The sequence below is a fragment of the Epinephelus moara genome, chromosome 12 (genome assembly GCF_006386435.1).
Source record: "Epinephelus moara isolate mb chromosome 12, YSFRI_EMoa_1.0, whole genome shotgun sequence".
Lineage (NCBI taxonomy): Eukaryota > Metazoa > Chordata > Actinopteri > Perciformes > Serranidae > Epinephelus > Epinephelus moara.
The window spans coordinates 30,155,019-30,169,146 of record NC_065517.1 but is presented as its reverse complement, the minus strand read 5'-3'; the positions used below and the strand labels follow the sequence as shown (position 1 = coordinate 30,169,146).

At 40.6% G+C, this 14,128-nt stretch overlaps 1 protein-coding gene across 2 annotated transcripts in view; it reads right to left on the bottom strand.

The window, feature by feature from the left end:
- Positions 1 to 2,087: 2,087 nt before the first annotated feature.
- Positions 2,088 to 14,128, bottom strand: part of LOC126398484 (deleted in malignant brain tumors 1 protein-like) — a 21,133-nt gene continuing 9,092 nt past the window's right edge. For both annotated transcript variants that reach the window (XM_050057871.1, XM_050057870.1), the window contains exons 8-17: positions 13,029 to 13,343; positions 12,640 to 12,939; positions 10,634 to 10,942; positions 8,601 to 8,912; positions 5,898 to 6,206; positions 5,512 to 5,805; positions 5,075 to 5,410; positions 4,878 to 4,985; positions 2,868 to 2,952; positions 2,088 to 2,751 (exon numbers count right to left, since the gene is read on the bottom strand). In XM_050057871.1, coding sequence (XP_049913828.1) covers positions 2,607 to 2,751; positions 2,868 to 2,952; positions 4,878 to 4,985; positions 5,075 to 5,410; positions 5,512 to 5,805; positions 5,898 to 6,206; positions 8,601 to 8,912; positions 10,634 to 10,942; positions 12,640 to 12,939; positions 13,029 to 13,343 — 2,513 coding nt within the window. In that variant the 3' untranslated portion in view covers positions 2,088 to 2,606. The remainder of the gene's footprint in view (positions 2,752 to 2,867; positions 2,953 to 4,877; positions 4,986 to 5,074; positions 5,411 to 5,511; positions 5,806 to 5,897; positions 6,207 to 8,600; positions 8,913 to 10,633; positions 10,943 to 12,639; positions 12,940 to 13,028; positions 13,344 to 14,128) is intronic.

Genomic DNA, 14,128 nt, shown 5'->3' with positions numbered 1-14,128 from the left:
TAAGAGTTTAGTAATATTATAGCAATAATAGTGATCTAATAACGATAACAATTATAATTATATTAATAGTCATGATAATAGTATTAATAATATTGATTACAGTAATAATAATAACAACAACAGTATTAATAATAGAAATGCTAGTGCTAACCATGCTTATATTTAGGAAGAAAAGTAATTTATTAATTGATTAGATAAATGGATAAACAGGGAAGAGAAAGAGCTAAATAAATTAAGTTAAATAAAAGAAAAAAAATCAAACAAACCAAAGTAAAATAACCCATAGATGAGTTGGGGGGTCCTGGCAGAGCTTTATGTCTGTATAATCTAGCGTTGAGATATTGGGTTAGAGGTTGGGGACATTGGTGTCACCGGCAGTAGGCGGAGGTGAGGATGTGGATGTGTCAGTGTGTGTATGAATGCTGGTTTGTGTTTGGCTAGTCTTACTGATGAATGGGGTCCAGTAGCTGTGAAATGAATCCATTTGGTTATTTTTAAGTGCTATTTGTCTTTCTATTGAAATGTGTTCAGATAGTAGGTGATGCCATTGGGATGATGAGAGGTTGTGTCTGTCTTTCCAGTTTAAGAGACATTTTTCTGAAGTGAAACCAGAATGGTTTTTTTGGCTACCAGGTGTCATAGAATTACAAATTGCTATACTATTGTGTGCCACAATGTTATGTCCTATATTTGTCACTTATAAAATATTAAAGATGGTGCCGCATGTCAGCCAGAGTAGCCATCATCAAGCAACACACACGCCCATTATAGACAATATGGCACCAAGTTGGACGATCTTTTTTAATGAATAGCACATGTGGCTGATTTTACTTGACCATGTCATTGGAGTTAGGTAGGGGCATCTTGGTGTGGTTGAAGGTCAAAGTTTCTAAATTAAGGGAACACTTAAATCACACATCAGATCTTGATTAACGAATTATTCAAGTTGAAAATCTTTACTGATGTACATTGTATAATTTTTGAGAACAAATTACGTAACAACAATCAATGGAAACCAAAATCATCAACCCACTGAGGGCTGGTTTCAAAATCACACCGAAAATCAAAGTAAAAAATCAAAATCACAAGCTCATCTGACTTGTGTGAATTTTATCACAGCACCTCCTAATGTGTCTCAGTAGTGTGTTCAGGGGATTTAATTTAGGTCAGGGGAACGAGAGGGCCAGTCAATGGCATCAATGCCTTCGTCATCCAGGAACTGCCTACACACTCTGGCCACATGAGGCCAGGTAGTGTCCTGCACCAGGAGGAACCCAGGGCCCACTGCACCAGGATGAACCCAGGGCCCACTGCACCAGGAGGAACCCAGGGTCCACTGCACCAGGAGGAACCCAGGGTTCTGTGTGAGGGTTCTCCCATCTGTGAAGAGAACAGAGCACCATTTGCAGACCTGCCAATTCTGGTGTTCTCTGGTGAATGCCAGTCAAGCTGCACGGTGCACGACTGCGAGCACAGGTCCCACTAGAGAACATTGGGCCTTTATGCCACCTTCATGGAGTCTGTTTCTGACAGTTTGGTCAGAAACATGCACACCAGTAGCCTGCTGGAGGTCATGTTGTAGGGCTAAAAAACTAGAGAAGAATCAGTCAGGAAGGATAAGGAGAGAGCAACTGTCTGTGGACACCACATGTAAAACCATTCCGTTTTTGGAGGTTGTTGCTTTTGCCTCTCCATTGCACCTGTTGTCACTTTGATTTGCTCCAAAACAGCTGAAACTGACTCACAATCACTTGAGTTTCCTCAATGGACAGATTGATATCCCAGAAGTTTAACTGACTTGGTGTTATACTGTGTTTCCTTAATTTTCTAACAGTGTATTTTACTTGGGAACATATCTTTTTATAGAAATATAGCAGAGAACCATAAGTTCTAAAAGCAACACCATGGTCTCTATAGTACAGAATTTCAAGTGGTTTTCTTGTTAATCTACCAAACACTGACCCAATTACCTGACTTCACCCAAACATTGTATCATGGCTGCTGTTTTGGGGAAAGTATAAGCAAATTTGCTTCAATCAGGAGGGTGTAATTGATGGAAAATGTTGCCGAACGAAAAGGTACAAGGATTGTAAGAAATACAAATTTATTGATCATCATTCACATACACCAAATAAAGCAAATTATCATGCAATACAAAGACAATGTAATCAGGTGAGTGGACCTTAGCTTTGTGATTGACAGTATCTCCCAGAAATATAAAAATCACCACAGGAAAAAGTATGAACATACATGTCTCAGGCAAACATTTGCCCGTTAACACAAGCGTTGTGTGTGTTATTCTAAATTACAGTTTTAATTTTCTGCATCTTTAAAGTAAATATCACAGCATCTATTTGAGGAAATGCAAAGTGTGGAGATTAAAGAATAATTTGTTGACTTAAAAAGGTGTAAAACACACTGAAAACAGGTCCCTATGGTTCCTGGTATGGTACCTTAAAGAGCAACTGAACACCAGCTGAAAATCTTTTTGCAGATTGTTGTTACAGGTGAGCCTTAAAACCTGTTTATTTCTTCAGCCTCGTGTTATGTTACTCTTTAAATTTTGTGAAATCGAACAAGAGGTTTTTCCTTTAGGCAATTTATTATCATGACAGAACGAGTGGTTCCAGCTCATAGCACACTCTCCCAGCCAAGTCTTCAGGGGCCTGCTCAACAGAGTTATCAACATCAGCATTGTTGCCTTCCAGGCTGCGCTTCTGTACGGGCTCATTCACTTGGGTGTTACGGTCTCTGTGGGAGATAAGGAGGGTGACAGTTGCAGTCATAAGTCTTTCAAGTTGTTCAGTCTAAAATAAGTTTTGTATATCTTGGCAAATAAAACCAGCAGCGTTCTTTTTTTCCACTACCTTCCATTGAATGCTCCGTTGCTTCTGTCTTCTATATCTTGCTTTATGGCTCCTCCAAACCTGTTACTGAACTGAACCAGTGTACCTGAAAAACAAGCATAGCATCACTATGACAACAGTAAAAAACAAAAGTTTTGTGCTGAATCAAATACAGGGGATATACAGGCCAAGTATGTTATGGAGGCATTGTGTTTTCGGGTTGTCCGTTCCATTCTTGTGAACGTGATATCTCAAGAACGCCATGAGAGAATTTCTTCAAATTTGTAACAAACGTCCACTTGAACTCAGCAAAGAACTGATTTGAATTCGGTGGTCATAGGTCAAATGTCAAAGTCATTGTGACCTAGTCTGTCTGATTCTTGTGAACACAATATTTTAAGAACACCTTAAGAGAATTTCTTCAAATTTGGCACAAACATTTACTTGGATTTGACGATGAAGCGATTAGATTTTGGTGGTCAAGGTCACTGTGACCTTGCATACATCTCATTCTCATGAGCACCGTATCTCAAGAACGCCTTGGGGGAATTTCTTCAAATTTGGCACAAATGTCCACTTGGACTCAAGAATGAACTGATATGAATTTGGTAGTCAAAGGTCAAAGGTCACTGTGACATCACAAAACATGTTTTTGACCATAACTCAGGAATTCTTGCACTCATTATAACAAAACGTCACGCAAATGTCTAACAGGATAAAATGATGAACTGATGACGTGTTATATCCAAAACGTCAAAAGTCAACTTTACTGTGACATCATAATGTTCTGCAAAAACACTTTTCTGGCTATTACTCAATATCATATCTCAACAGAAGGGGAAATATTTGGTCAGATACTAAATTGGTGACGCAAATCTTAGGTAACTTGACACTGTGATGATTGTTTAGATCTTCTGTGTTGCTGGGGGGAGGATGTGTGTGAAGCCTCCATATTTTCACAGACATGGATGTAAACTGTGAGTACAACCTGACAGGTTCAGGGAGGCACACAACTGAAGCGGTAATTCTAGTTTTCTTTTTTAATTGAAATATCTTTTTATTAAACATCTTGGGGTCAGGGTAAACAAGCTGCAAACACAACACCAAATGCTCCACTACGTTCACCAAAGTAGACATTATCAAGGGCTTTTTATCCATAGAAACTTTAAAAAGGAAATTATAATGTAATTCATGATGTCTAAGAAAGTATGACATATATATTTATATTTCCTTCTCTTCTTCTCTCTGCATTGTGTTCTCTGTATGTTTTATTGTTCACTGATTGTTACCTTTTCAGCTCAGTGTGCTTCTTGTTGTCATTTATCTTTGTTGTATTTTTCTGAAAATGTTAGTTTAGTTGTTTTTTTTTTACTTTTCTTCTTTTAATTAAACATTTCTTTTTTTTTAACTAACTGGATCTTATGCAGTTTTATGTGTGTACAATGACATAAAGTAATGATGTATTTTTTCTAATTCTTGATATCGAAATATAACTTGTTGCAGCTTTAATAAAATCTAGACACATCATATAACAGTAAAACAAAAAGGGGCATTGGGGTAATGTCCTAGAATGGGGGGACAGAGTTGTCTCGCCTTTAAGGTGGCATAAGAGGTAGTCAACAGTGCAGAAACGACATCTGTATAAAGGGACAGATGGCAGGATGGGATCATGGACAGCACAGGTGTGTGTAGTTTTGAAATCCTGTTACGCGTGCAACCCACCATGGGAGACTAAGAAAGTAGCTGCTAGCAAACAGCAGCTAGCTCAAAGAAGAGCAATGAGGTTGAGGAGGTCCTTACCCTCAAAGCAGAGGACGAGATCAACCACCAAGTAACAGGGATGATAAATGGTTGTTATTGCCATGTTATGCCATTGTTATTGATTATATAGTGCTGCTGACGTGTAAGTTATATGTCACACTAGAGGCAGATACTTTTGTGTTACGTGTCACACCCATCACGCCTTTTTTGGTTTAGCGATGTCAGCATGCTGTCTAAAATCACACAAAAAAAAGGGCTTATGCAACTTACCAGAACCCCACCTTCTCCTCCTCCAGACCAGGTAACCTACAACAAGCAGGAGTAGCAACACCACCAGCGCACCCACAAGTCCTGGGACAACTGAAGAGGACGAGGCTGCTGTAGGGGTTAAAGGTTCATATGGTAGAGTTAGAGAGAAGCTGAGAAAAACAGCTATGATATGATATTAAACTCTCAATTGCTCTTACAGACTACGGTGACTTGGAGTGACTTGGAAGGAACAGAACAGAAGGAAATCGAGGACATGTTGACACCGTAGACGCACGTATACTCTCCTTGGCTATTGTAATCTATTGAGGGGAATTCAAAGGACGCCAGGTAGAAAATAGAGTGCCCAAATGCTTGTATTGGTTCAGTGGTGCTCTTGTTAGACTTCGTCAGGTAGAAGTAACCTCCATGATATTTGGAATGAGTGGAGCAAGTGACGGAGAAGCTGCTGCCTTCGGTGACCGATATTTTGTCAGGGCTGTAGACAACCATTGCGTACGGAGATGTCAGAGAGATGCTGGGCTTCTCCAGTTTCACTGCGGGATAGAAAAGCAAGATTTACAAACTGACATGGGTCATAAACACGGTTTGCACTCTTGCTGAGTAAAACTTCAAACAAACTAACACACTCACTGACCTGTGACAGAGAGCTCGGCAGTGTTTCCTTGAGGATAATAGATGATTTGACTGGGCAGTTTCTTTTGATATTCACAGAAGTATGCCCCCTTTTGGCTGAAGTTCACTGCAGGGAAGACAAAGGTTGCAGCTTCGTGCTCAGAGTATTTCTCCATTTTAAATGATTCTTCCATCTTTTTCAGGACGAATGTCCCACCCAAGTGTTCTGTTACTACAGTGCAGGTGATCTCGACTCTGTCACCCCAGTTTACCTCTGGAGCGGGACTTAAAGTGATCTGGGGCTTCTGTAGAGAACCTGAAACAGATAATAAGTTGTAATAAAGCTTCATGTAACATCAGTTAGGAGGTAATAATATTCACAGATTCATAATGAGCCAGGCCTCTTACCTAAACAGATAACACCGGCATCTTCACCATGCCCGCAGTTATTTTCTCCAAAAGTGGGATGCGTACAGTGAGTGAGAGCAGGCTCGTCGCCTCTGCACTCCACATTATCTAGCCATATTGGACCAGAGCCTCGACCGAAGTGGGCACTTGTAGGAGCAGACACTGCATGACCACAGCCAAGCTGTCTACATACCACGTCGGCATTTGTTATTCCCCATTCATCATCACACACAGTTCCCCACAGGCCTTTGTAGAGGATCTCCACTCTGCCAGAGCATTGGCTTGTGCTGCTGACCAACCGAATCTGTGCTGCATATGGAAACAGAAATTAAGTGAGTCCAAATGCAAAGGACAGTCCTCAAGACAGTTGCATACAATTCTAAAAGTGCATCTGAATTGCATATGAGTCAATACGCATATATTTTCATGTTAAGGGGAGACTCCACAGCTTTTTATGCACTGGTCAGTTTTAAGACTTTGGGCTATTTTGCTTCCATGACATCTTCTTTCGGACTAGAGAAAACAAAATGTCCAAAACACACATGTAGCTGTTTATTTTAGATCAGATTTCTGTATAAAATGTAATTAGACAATGTCTCATTTGCAAATTTAAACATAAAAATTAAGAAAACTTGTTTAACTAATCAACTGGGGACGTTTCATTGTGTCATGGTGATATCTGTTATATATTTTCACCCTTTTCACCTGCAGTCTTATTTTTTGCCTTAATTTGTATGCAATATGACAACATATGTTTAAGCGCCATTTTTTCCTCATACTCTGAGCCAGAAATACACCAGACTTGACAGTTTTATTCCCTTCTATATACTAAAGGTTTTTGAACAGAGGTTCGTTCAAATATAATTCTAATTTATGTAACATTTTTATTTATAAAAACATGGCAAACATTTATTTTCTGATTTATGGAGTGTGGGAGTTAAAAGAGATATCCAAAAATGCCCTCTGTAAAAACCTTTGGCTCAAATTTGTCAACAAAATGAATGTTGAATTTTGAAAGTGGTTTTATCGAACGTTCACATTTCTGTTCTGCATGGTATGCAAATTAGTGCATTATTAATTAGATAATGCACCCATTGCATATTTAAACATAAAAATTCATAAAAATGTATTAATGTAAGTAATCAACTGGAGGGTGCTATGAAAAGTACAGGCTGAGGATGCAGTAATATATTCCATATATGCCATTATTAAAACATTTTGATGCTTTGAAGGCAAAACTATTTAGTTGCCAGTGAATAATGAGATAGAAAGTACAGCATTTGCCCAATTTAATGTGACTTCATGTATAAACCACGCCCACTTCTGGACTTTATCCTATTACAGATAGAGAGGCAGATAATTTTGTTGGCTGAACAGATACAGATACAGATAATGATGTCTCTGTACACCTCCAGTGAATACATGTCAATTGTACTCTGAAAGTGCTGCTTGTCCCATTATTTCATCAGAACCTAATTTCATCAGTAAAAAGGGGGAAATGGCAGACTTACAGAAAATTGATGATGTGGAATATGACTAGGATGTGATTTATGCTACTTTTGTTATACAAATGAAACATTAAAGTAATAGTTTGACATTTTGGAAAATAATCTGATTCACTTTTGTGCTGAGATCTGGAGATATGTCTTTACAACAAAAGTAACTAGAGCCCGCAGCCAATAAACTTAACTTAGCATAAAGAATGGAAACAAGGAAAAGGCTGGCATGGATCTGTCTGATGCGGGATTTATACTTCTGCATTGAATAGACGGTGTACCTATGGCATAGGCTCTGCGTCGACTTAGAGCCTACGTTGTACCCTACGGCATAGCCTGACATGCACCTCCCTCGAAATGTAACTACACGTGGCAGTGACCTCCTGTCTATTTTTGTAAGCTGAAACCATTTCCCTCAGTAGAAACAAATCTTTTATTTACTTTTATTTCACAGATAAGAAACAATAAATTGTGAAGACAATAAAGCCTCCACAAGTTTGAATTTTAAATCTTGTGTGGGATTTATCTTGGCTTTATATGGGTAGAGGAAAAGTCCGCTAGCCACTAGGCTAATTTATATAATGTTAAATGCCATAGGCTTGTGCTAATAACGTTAGCATGTTATATTTGTTTGGAAAACGTGTTTAGTACAAGTCAGTTGTTTTGTCAGTGAACCTTGTGAGTTGTAATGGAGCCGAATTTCGTAACGTTACCTTTGTTAAATGTTGCTGTTGTCCCTGGCTTCATATAAGTAGAGGAAAAGTCCGCTAGCCACTAGGCTAATTTATACAATGTAAAATGCCATAGGCTTGTGCTAATAACATTAGCATGTTGTATTTGTGGGGAAAATGTGTCCAGATAAAGACAAGTGTTTGTCTGTGAATGCTGCGAGTTATAGTGAAGCTGATTTGTGTACTTGCATACTTACTTGTGTACCAGCACCTCTAAATCTTACTAAATAGTAACCAGCCAACTAGCTGCTGGCTCCAGCTACTTATTTGGAAGAATGGTATCAGTCCTCTCATCTAACTCTTCACAACAAAGCAAAAAATGTTGAACTACCAGTATTCCTTTAAGCACAATAATTTCCCACTCTCGTTTTTACTAGGTATGTGTAAACAGAATAAAACTGCGAAACAAATGCTGATCTTAGATTATTTTTCCAACTGCATGTGAGAGTGCGAACACATAATATAAAAGGCTTTACCTGCACAGACAGCACCAGCATCATGTTCGTGCCCACACGTTGCTCCTGTGAAACCTTTGAGTGAGCACTGCTGAAGAGACGTCACGTTGTCGAAACATGAGTTGCTGGCTTCCACAACCGGTCCAGTGCCTTGGCCAAAGTGGGCACCGCCAGGAGCGCTCAATGCATTTCCGCATTCCAGCTTCTGACACACCGCCTCAGCCTTACTGAGGTTCCAGTCTGTGTCACACACAGTGTGCCACACGTCGCCATGACGTACCTCCACTCTGCCGGAGCACTCTTTACCGTTAGCAAACCGGACCTCCAAACCTCCTGTGAAGTCATGTGAACTAAAATGATTATCAGACATTTCAAATTCACTTTGATGTAGTCAAAGATATGGCAGATAAATATCAAAGAAAGGCACTCGTGAAGTAATTTCTTGTTCCCTTTGTTACACACACACAGATTTGGAACACAATACCTTTGACAATAAGTGTTTTCAGACCAAACCATTCTGGGGACTCCCTGAGAGAAACTGCCCACTGGGACGCTCCCCTGAGAACTACATACCTTCAGGGCCTTTTTTTCTGTTCGCTTTCACACCTCTAACTCTAAAGTCTAAAGTGACGTACTGTAAGCCAAAAGGCAGTGGGGATAGCAACGTCAGTTTTGCTTTGATGAGTCAAAATCGTGTTGTATTTCCAGGGTCTCATATATGCCCAGTAAAGCCAGTGGTCTTGACTGTTGGTCCATTTGTCCATGTTTTCCTTAGTTTTTGACATTACAAGCTGTTTGTGATTTGTGTTGTCTGTTGTTTACACAGCCATTTTTTTTTTTTTTTGAATGGTAGTTGCTGGTGCTGCACTGGCTGGGTTCGACCTACACTTCGACCTACAGGACCAATTACCGTGCATTTGCGTCACTTATGGCTCCACTTGTGCTGGGAAAGTACTGAAGTAGCTTGTTTGCAATCACGTGACTATTAGGATGTGTGAAATTCAGATGGAGGGCAGGAAGTGATAAATCTATACACTGCCTGAATTATAAAAGAGGAATCTGACAACATAAAAGGGTTGGATGAACTTGCAGGCAGCAGGTATTGTCAAAAAATTAAAACTTATGCTGGATGTGATGTGGATTTTTCCCGGAACTTATCCAATTTGCCCGGTGTGGACATGACCGTCGTTACAAGTTATCTCATCCTACTAGCCCTCCACAGTGAGCCGACAACAGCATACAAGTCTATTGGACTGCACCTTTTTTTGTGTGCAGTTGGGTTTACAACTGAAACAACTGCTGTCTTTTTTATGTCCAGGTGAGTTAATGTTCTTGAGTATAACTGCCTTTTCAACACATTCTCGCTCCGACCTTGTCACATATTGAAGTTTTGGTCATGGACTTCTAACGTCCACGTACGACGTTCAAGGTACCCTGGGTGCCTTGGTTGTTGACGTTCTGGGATGCCGTGTCAAGTTCTCTTCTTTCAAGATACACTTCCGTTTTGACAGGAAATTCAACATTTACATACAGTCTCTTTCAAAATAAATGCACTACATCACTACAACAACGCAAATGGACGTTTTTTTTCTTCAACAACAAACACACATGGTTGGGTTTGGGCAACAAAAGGAAGTGGTTAGATTTAGGAAAAATGAACAGGGTTTGGGTTTAGGACGCTCTCTCGGGTGAAAGTCAGTGTTGGTTGGACACATCCACCACCATCCAGTGAATTTCGGGCACAGAGCTTTTATTCTGAAGTGCCGTTTCCTGCTGTAGAGTGAGTGACTAACAGACTGCTACTTGACAGAGACAGGAAACTAACTCTACGATATGGCCAAATTCAAGTATGACGAGGAATGTATTAAACTGTGCGGACCTTGAACTAATGACTAATGAGAAATCTGGACCCTGTGGCTGGACCAGTTGGGAACCACAAGTGTTGCCAGTGGAAAAAAAATCTTAAAATAGACATATTACAAAAAAGTAAGTGCTAATCAACTGAACAAATACAAGACTATATAATATTTTGTAATTTCTTTGCTGTTTCTTACCTGTGCAGAAAACACCAGCAACTGAGGAGACATTGCAAGTTCTGTCACGAAATGGTCTTTGTGGGCATTGACCCAGCGTTGACTCCATTCCATTGCATTCAATCTGATCGATCCATGTCTGTCCCGGGCCTTGGCCATACTCTGCCATGGTGGTAATCTTATGAGCCCTCCCGCAGTCCATCTGTTTGCACACCACATTTGCATCGTTCATATCCCAGGCTTCACCGCACACAGTCCCCCACCGGCCTTTGTCGTAGAACTCCACTCTTCCGGCACAACGATTGTTCCCATCTATCAGCCTCACATTGCCTGGGAATGACAGTTGTTATATGAATGTACAGTACAGTCCGACTGACGTTTGTTTTCATTTTATTTTCTGCCGTGATAGCACCCCCAGTGTTTTCCAGGGGAACTGGCTGACAATGCCTGTGCAGTAATTTGATTAGTGCCATAACTGAAATATAGGTTGTAATATCGCTTCAATTCTGAAAAGGAAACAAGGTAAGTTCACCAGTCAAGGGACCAGCATTGTTAGTCGTCGCCAAACTTGGTACCATCTCTGATCTGAGCATTCTCGACGTTATTCCATGATTACTTTAGTGACCCCGTGTCGTGATTAAAACATGCAGAGTAATGTAGATGCTGGACTATTATTGAACTGATTGCTTTGACTTTCGCCAGTCTGGTCATTTGTCATATTGTTTCCGATCTTGACATGTTAATTGCTGCAGCTAAGGCTAGCTGGGCCCCCTCCTTTCAGAACCTGACTCAGCAGGTGATGAAATACCATGAAGCAAAAGTGATGCCTACTGCTGCGCTAATGTTAGAAAGCTATGTTAATTAGCCCAACTAGCTTGCTAGGTTCCACTTTCCAAGTGAACTGCGAACTGAACAGCATAATGGGGACTTCCAAATATTAAATTTTGTGAAGGGATAGATTTCTTAAAATAATCAGCGCCATGTGGGCTTGTTGTAAAAGGGGTGAAAAAATGTCTTTATCAATGTTTGTAGGACCTCCACTCTACCAGAGCATCGGTTGGTTCCCATTGCCTTGGCGGTGGATTACCTGAGGACTGTATATACAGAGGTGCAAACATCCATCCATCCATATATCTTCTAACCACTTATCCTCTTGAGGGTTGCGGGGGGGCTGGAGTCTATCCCAGCTGACATTGGGCGAGGGGCAGGGTACACCCTGGACAGGTCGCCAGACTATCACAGGGCTGACACATAGAGACAGACAACCATTCACACTCACATTCACACCTACGGGCAATTTAGCGTCACCAATTAACCTGCATGTCTTTGGACTGTGGGAGGAAGCTGGAGTACCTGAAGAAAACCCACGCTTACACTGGGAGAACATGCAAACTCCGCACAGTACCAGGAACTGGGATCGAACAAGGACCCCTCTTGCTGTGAGGTGACAGTGCTAACTACCACACCACCATGCCACCCCCGAGGTGCAAACAATTTAGTGGTTATTAAAGGGTAACTTTTAACCCAAATGGTTTGCTGTGAAGTTTGCTGGCCAAGTCAGTTACAAACTGTCAGAAGACGGCGTGTTCACTGGCTGCGGCATTACTAACCACAGCCCTCCATTTTTGGGGAGCCCAAGTCTGTCTCATGACGTGTACATCGGTCTCCCTCCTTACTGCATGTGAGTACTCATTCACTGGTTAATTGTTGGACTGAATGGCTCAAATCCCAACAATGAAACAAGCCGTTTCACTGGGGTTGTGACACGATAAAAAAATGTATCTATTGATTTACAAACTTTAAAATTGTAAGTCTATAGGAAGAATCTTTTTGGCCACCATGGCATCATGTGATGGACCCCGAAGTTGTAATTCCAAATCTGTCCACCATGTTAAATTTGCATCAAAGCGACACTGTTGCATTACGCTGGCATAAATATCCCACAATGTAGCGCGGTAGACGACAATGTCCATAACAGACAGTAATGGACAGCAAAATTTAAATTTCCATTCAAATTCAAGTCTTACCTGAACATTTGACAGAAGCCTCTTCAACGTGATCCTGGCCAGTCCTGACATATTCTCTCTGCGTGCACTGTGTGAGAGAGCTCTCTCTTCCACTGCAACTGACCTTATACCCTATCGAATATCCGCCTTGACCATATGATCCCGAGAACAAGACTGGCTCTCCACAATTCATCTCTCTGCACACCACTGTAGCTTCATTCATACCCCAGTTAACATTATATGCTGATGCCCACTGCCCACCATGGTGGAACTCCACCCTGCCTGAGCACTGATCAGACCCATTGATCAGTCGAATGTTAGCTGGAAAGCAAAGGAGAAATAATCATAAAAGTAAATAACAAGCTAAAGTAAATAACATGCTAACATCAGAGTAATAACTGACATGATACCTGAGCACACCACACTGGCATCTTCACCATGGCCACAGTTATTTTCTCCAAGGGTGGGATGTCGGCAGTGCAAAAGGGACGTCTCGTTACCGACACAGCCGACATCATCCAACCAGATGTCACCATGGCCTTGACCGAAGAAGGCACTGGATTTGGCTGTCTGAGCTGTTCCACAGTCCATGGCTCTGCACACCACCTGAGCATCTCTGATGTCCCACTCATCGTCACACACTGTTCCCCACTGGTCGTTGTGCAGGACCTCCACTCTACCAGAGCATCGGTCGGTGCCATTGACGAGCCTTAGCGGCGGATTGCCTGAGGACAGGTTCACTCATGTTAGAAGTACACTCAAGGTAAAGTAAAATTATGAATTGAATAATTAGGCTCAATTTAGTTCAAAGTTATTTATTGTCAAATAAACTCAAATGCAAGAGTAATCCCTGCCGTTGAAAAAGTTGGGTCACAGACCTCCGTATAAGCAAACAGAGAATCTAGACATAAGGATATAAAGTAGTACAAGATAAAATAAATTAAAGAATATAAATAAAAATATGGATTACGTGATATGAATCAGTAGTTGCATGAATGGACACAATGGTAAAGGAATTTACTGTAGTAAAATGCATATGCACAACAAGAGTGTAAATAAATATGTATAGAGGTGCAAACAATTTAGTAGTTATTAAAGGGTAACTTTTGTATTTTCAATCTGGACTCTATTTTTTTTCTATGAAGTGTGTTTTACAATGATAAAAGGATTTGATTAAACACAAAAAAGTTTATCTCTGTAAGGATCATTTCCATAATGTTGTCAGACACTTATAATAATAATCCAAGCATGTCAGTGGCAAAAACAAGCAGTTCTTGGTGCATAATTGACCTTTCGCTAAGCCCCGCCCCTCTGACAAGCTGTCGGAGTAAACATGGAGCCCACACTGTAACTAACTGAAGAAATATTATCATATTTTTGAAAAAATGAAACAGTGATTCCAGAGAGAAGCAGACAGAGGGGTCTACAGTGTGTGTTTGAAGGATATATCCAGGATGTCAAACTGACTCAGCAGCAACAACAGGTTAAAAAGACAAAGATAGTTAGAAGC